This window comes from Brassica oleracea, chromosome C2, assembly GCF_000695525.1.
Source record: "Brassica oleracea var. oleracea cultivar TO1000 chromosome C2, BOL, whole genome shotgun sequence".
NCBI classification, from domain to species: domain Eukaryota; kingdom Viridiplantae; phylum Streptophyta; class Magnoliopsida; order Brassicales; family Brassicaceae; genus Brassica; species Brassica oleracea.
In genome coordinates this window covers 49409752-49415276 of record NC_027749.1, presented here as the reverse complement: position 1 = coordinate 49415276, position 5525 = coordinate 49409752, and the positions used below count along the sequence as shown (strand labels likewise).

Sequence of the window (5525 nt, the reverse complement as noted above, 5' to 3'; positions counted from 1 at the left end):
GAAAAATATATTATATTAAGTTTATATATTCTATTTATGTGTTTTATACAATCTTAAACATGAAAATTTATTAATTTTATATACATAATTAAAGATTAATATGTTTTATAACATAGTAAACAATCTAAAAATTCTGCCCCGCATAATTTCTAATTAATTTCCGATTTTCTCTTTAGTCGCTAGGTCTAACCCAACTTCCCGACTAGCACGTAGCGCGTTTCCAAACTGGGGTTTGACATGATGTAACATTTCAAGCAAAAATGCGAAAATATCTATTTCTAATAAAGTTCACCTTTCAATAAAAAAAGTTTGGACCTATAAAAATGAGACTCTATCCGGATGTTTTATGGGGTTTGTCATCTTTACCGACTATGCTTGTGGCTGTATATAATAGGATTAGCTTCTTTTCTATATAGGATAGCTTCTATTACATGATAACATCAGTATACAGTTTTACCAAAAAAAAAAAAACATCAGAATACAGAGTAAATACACAGAGATGTCTTGTATACAAAAAAAAGATTTCATTAATTTATGAGTTTGAGGAAGAATAATAGGATAGCTTCTTTTCTATATAGGATAGCTTCTATTACATGATAACATCAGTATACAGTTTTACCAAAAAAAAAAAAACATCAGAATACAGAGTAAATACACAGAGATGTCTTGTATACAACAAAAGATTTCATTAATTTATGAGTTTGAGGAAGAAGACGGTTTAACTTATTTTTACACACATGATACATATCCGACCAAGTAATTAAAAAAAACTAGCAAGTTAGTTTCCATCTTGGTAAGTCAATGTAACTAACCTATTCAAAGCCAACCTATGATCCACGTTTCGCATTCCTTTTTGAAAAGTGTCGCAAATCTAAGGTGAGAGAATATGTTTCACCGAAACGACGCCGTTTGATAGATGTCTCTCGACCCTTCTTCTTCATTCCCGGGTAAAATAAAAAGAAAACGTGTCTCCAACGCCAACGTATAGCAGAGAAGTCAGAAGAAGATATGGCGTCTTCGTTTCTCCAGAGATTAGTAGATCCGAAGAAGAACTTCTTGGCTCGTCTGCATATGAAGTCCGTCTCTAACCGCCTCCGCAAATACGGTATACCTCTCTCTGTTCCGGTGGAACGAACCCTAGTTCTTCTGTTGACTTATTGTCTTTGATTCTTGATGTTACTGAATATTAGGGCTTAGATACGACGATCTCTACGACCCTATGTACGATCTGGACATTAACGAAGCGCTTAACCGGTTGCCTAGGGAGGTCGTTGATGCTCGGAACCAGCGCCTTAAGCGTGCGATGGACCTCTCAATGAAACATGAGTACCTCCCAGATGATCTCCAGGTATGGTTCCAAACAAATTGAGACAGGGCTTAGAGATAGTCCTATGCTATGTGTTGTTTGACCATAAGCTTTGTAAGAGATGTTTTATCTGCTTTGTTATCTGTGATTTCACAGGCAGTGCAGACACCATTCAGGAGCTACCTCCAAGAAATGCTGGCTCTTGTAAGTCACATGCAATTTCTTGTTAGAACAAAAACAGAACTAGTCCAACTTTTGTTTTGCCTTAAAACCACCAGATGTTTATTTGATTTGCACAACTATTCACACTTTGTGGTGCTAGATGAATAAACAAAACTGAGTGTGTTTTCTCCATATAATGTTTTATTAAATTAATTAAAACTCTAATGGAATCATATCATAAACTTTGGTTTTCTTTTTAGTGTTAAGAGGAATAGTATAGAAAAGTCCTTACATGGGGATTTATGTCCATGTGCAGGTGAAGCGGGAGAGAGCTGAGAGAGAGGCTTTGGGAGCTCTACCTCTCTACCAGAGAACCATTCCTTAAGCATGTTAGTCTCTTTTTGTCCTATAATAGGAAGGGGCTCTGGGCTCTTAAACAAACAGATCCTAAGCATCTCTCTGTTCTATTACTTTTTAGGCGTCAATTTGCCACACAATTTGCTTTGTCTGGCTATGTACGGACCATGTTTATGCACGTCTAAGGTTGTATGATATTGATGCGTAATGTATTATAAGCTTTATTGATCTATCATCTATGGATTGGTAGTTAGTACAGCCAAAAAAGGAGGTTAAGTGTCTATCTTTACAAAGTAATGCTACATTACACCTTTTTAACATGAATCATGTGGAATGGTATTTTGCAGGGTCCGGTGAATAAGTCTGTTGTAAACAAGAAAATAAGTTAAGGTGTTATATTTAATAGAGTCGTCAGTAGAAAACGATATGGATTTCTTTTTTTCTTTGTCAACTAAACGATATGGATTTCTATTGAAGACGTTTCCATGTGACTCACATTGGAACATGAACCTAAATCGTTAATGAACATTATAAACATTAGTTTTATTTTTAGAAGTTGGTCTACATTACAGTGGAGAATATGTTTACAGCAATTATAATTTATACATTAGTTTTTCTCCTCATATCTTGGCTATAGCATTCAAATGATCTAGCACTTGTTGCATGGATGGTCGTTTCTTAGGGTCTTCTGCTAGGCATTGTTTTATAATCTCGCACATACGCACCCCATCTTCAAGAGGATAGCTATTCTCTAAATCTGGATTAATCATCTCTGCAATGTTGTCCTTGTCATCTCGTATGGCATAGCTAGGATTATGCGCCGATTATCGAGACCAGTTAAGATCTCGAGTAGTATAACACCAAAACTGTACACATCCCCCGCCATGTGGTATGTGGATCGTTCCTGCAGTTAGTAATTGCAAAATGTTAAAAGTTAGTGTAACTTTCTAGAGGATAAAGAAGCAGAGGATTGTTGCCTGAGAAAATGTATTCGGGAGGTGCATAGTGAAATCTAGCTGGTTTATTTTTGTTCGTGGGAATATGCGACCGTTCACTGAGAGCAGCGTCTAGCTTTTCAAGTCCTACACATCCCACACATGCAACTTTTAAGGCAATGAGCAAGTAATTCAAGAAAAAGTCAGGCGAATGCATACCGGGTCGAGCAGGATTTTTGAAGCTGTGAGATTTCCACGGTAGAGGCCGGTGCTCTTCCTAGAGTGCAAGAAGGCGAGACCCTGAGCCGCGCCTATGGAAACCTTAAGCCTAATCTCCCACGGCAATGACTTTGAACGACTCTCTTTGATGATTATACAAATGATTAAGGCAGAAATGTTATATATTTACGTGAATTGTTGTAATCTTTTATAAGAACCATTACGAGTGTTTAAATGAATGATTACAATTGTATAAACCGAAATATTGCAACTGCTGGAAACCAACCATACTTTTAGTGATTGCAACTTTTAGGAATCAATTATTGCAATTTTAATACTGATGATATTATAATTTTTGGTGCAACCATTGCAACTCAATCGACCATTACAACTATTGGTGCTAAACTTTACGATCCTTAACTCTTTATATAAAGAGTAGGTGGCATTGGCAAATTAAAAAAAATAGAAACTAATTGTTAATTGGAGATAGAGATTCGTTGTTAAAAGATAATCAAAATCTTGGAAGAAATGTATAAAGATTTTTTTGTTTGTTTATCTTGTATATTGTCCTATAACAAGAGTCAAACTTTGATTGTCTATCTTTCAAAAGGATTTTGTCTAACCAAAACTTAGAATAAAATCAAAATATTCCATTGTACACTATGCGATCATTATCCAAATTTCTAATTCAAGTCTTTTCGGATTACCAACCAAAATAACCAACAAAAGAGAGACGAAGAAACTTCATCAACTTCCTTACCTCTATAGATGTGACGCTCTAAGCTTCCGTTTGGAAAATATTCAAAAACTAGGAATAAGTAATCGCGATTCGAACCGTAGCCAATGAGCCTCACTAAACATGGATGAGATTTGAGTCGTAGAAAGTCAAAATCAACCTACAATCTCAGCTCTAAGTTTTTAGCACACAACATGGTGAGTTATGTAAATATATGAATCTGTCTTGTAAATCAGAATGACTTACAACAAGCCACTCTTTCAAAGCGTATCCGTTTCGCAAGACGCACATCTTAACGACGACGGCTATGCCAAGCCCTTCCTTGGAAGGAGATAAAGTCTTGGGATCAATGTATCCCCTTACTACTCCTCCGAAGCTCTCTTCTATTATCATATCCTGATCTCCAAAAACCTTGGTCGCTTTCTTCAGCTCCGCGATGGTGAAGACTTTCACACCTGTGGGTGTATTATAGGATATGTCTAAGAACTGAACAAAAGCGTCTATTACATTTACATATGCATAGTAAATATACAACAAATACCTGACGTTGTAGCAAGTCCTCCGGTGAAAGGCGAGATACAGTTTCCCATTTCGATTCTGAGTTTGAGGAAGAAGAAGACGACAACGACTTGCCTTTTTCACATAAAAGACCAAATCACGCGTAACGCTTTGAAAAGTCTTATATGTTTCTGTCGGGAAAATTACCCAATATCGATGAGATGAAGATGAGATTAGACAACTAAAAGATTTAAGAAAAAGACTCTTTATAATTTTGGAAAGGGTTTACAAAGATTTTGTTTTGAGAACTCTCTCTTACAAATGTTTTCTCTCTTTGTTTTCTTGATGTGCTCTTACAAATGTTTTCTCTCTTTGTTTTCTTGATGTGCTCTTACAAATGTTTTCTCTCTTTGTTTTCTTGATGTGCTCTTACAAATGTTTTCTCTCTTTGTTTTCTTGATGTGCTCTTACAAATGTTTTCTCTCTTTGTTTTCTTGATGTGCTACACACTTGTTCATCCTTCTCCATTTTTCTCTACATATCTCTTCTTCTTGGGCTCTTGGGTTATAACTTGATTAGTTATTATTCTTGGGCTAATGAGGGAAAACCCAACAAATCTCCCCCTTCCCGATTTAGCCCGAAACCGTTGCCATCCCCGTGCCTTTGCAGCAATCTTCAAACTTCTTGATCGGTAATACCTTGGTCATAAAGTCTGACCAGTTTTCATCGGTGTGTACCTTGTTGAGATGTAGAAGCTTCTCTTCAAGAACTTCTCGAATCCAATGATGCCGAATGTCGATGTGCTTCGAGCGAGAGTGAAACTCTCAACTCAAGCAAGAAGTTCTTCATCCATAGCATCTCCTTGCATGCTTCCGTTGCTGCGATGTACTCCGCTTCCGTTGTGGATAAGGCAACACACTTTTGTAATTTCGATTGCCAGGAAACAGCTCCCCCTGCAAAGGTAGTCACAAATCCTGATGTTGATTTCCTTGAATCTTTATCACCAGCCCAATCTGCATCGGTGTAACCGTTCGGCTCCAATTTTCCATTGCCAAAACATAGACACTTCTTCGTTGTGCCTCGTAGATAGCGTAGGATCCACTTAACTGCTTTCCAATGCTCCTTTCCTGGATTCGCTAGAAAGCGACTCACAACTCCTACTGCATAGGCAATGTCCGGTCTGGTGCACACCATAGCATACATGCGACTGCCCACTGCTGATGCATATGGGGTAGTCTTCATTTCCTATTTCTCCTTCTCACTTGTTGGACTTTGCTTCGAACTTAGCTTGAAATGTCCACCAAGTGGAGTG

The 5525-nt window shown here is 37.3% G+C and overlaps 2 protein-coding genes across 3 annotated transcripts; one reads left to right on the top strand and one right to left on the bottom strand.

The window, feature by feature from the left end:
* Positions 1 to 961: 961 nt before the first annotated feature.
* On the top strand, positions 962 to 2062 carry LOC106325789 (cytochrome b-c1 complex subunit 7-2). The gene is made up of 4 exons (XM_013763835.1): positions 962 to 1105; positions 1191 to 1348; positions 1463 to 1510; positions 1785 to 2062. The coding sequence occupies exons 1-4, from the start codon at positions 1009 to 1011 to the stop codon at positions 1851 to 1853; spliced, it is 372 nt and encodes a 123-aa protein (XP_013619289.1). The 5' UTR covers positions 962 to 1008; the 3' UTR covers positions 1854 to 2062.
* A 366-nt stretch (positions 2063 to 2428) lies between these two features.
* LOC106325751 (protein kinase 2B, chloroplastic) lies at positions 2429 to 4371 on the bottom strand. 2 transcript variants are annotated; one of them, XR_001267045.1, is made up of 6 exons: positions 4257 to 4371; positions 3962 to 4170; positions 3740 to 3875; positions 2980 to 3122; positions 2803 to 2907; positions 2429 to 2729 (listed from the first exon to the last, which is right to left on the bottom strand). XR_001267045.1 is itself a non-coding variant. In XM_013763802.1 (5 exons), exons 1-5 carry the CDS (start codon positions 4303 to 4305, stop codon positions 2893 to 2895), a joined length of 552 nt encoding a protein of 183 aa, XP_013619256.1. In that variant the 5' UTR covers positions 4306 to 4371; the 3' UTR covers positions 2429 to 2892. The 2 variants fall into 2 exon arrangements, 1 of the variants encoding a protein (XP_013619256.1); XM_013763802.1 differs by having other exon boundaries at positions 2429 to 2907.
* Between the last annotated feature and the right edge of the window lie 1154 nt (positions 4372 to 5525).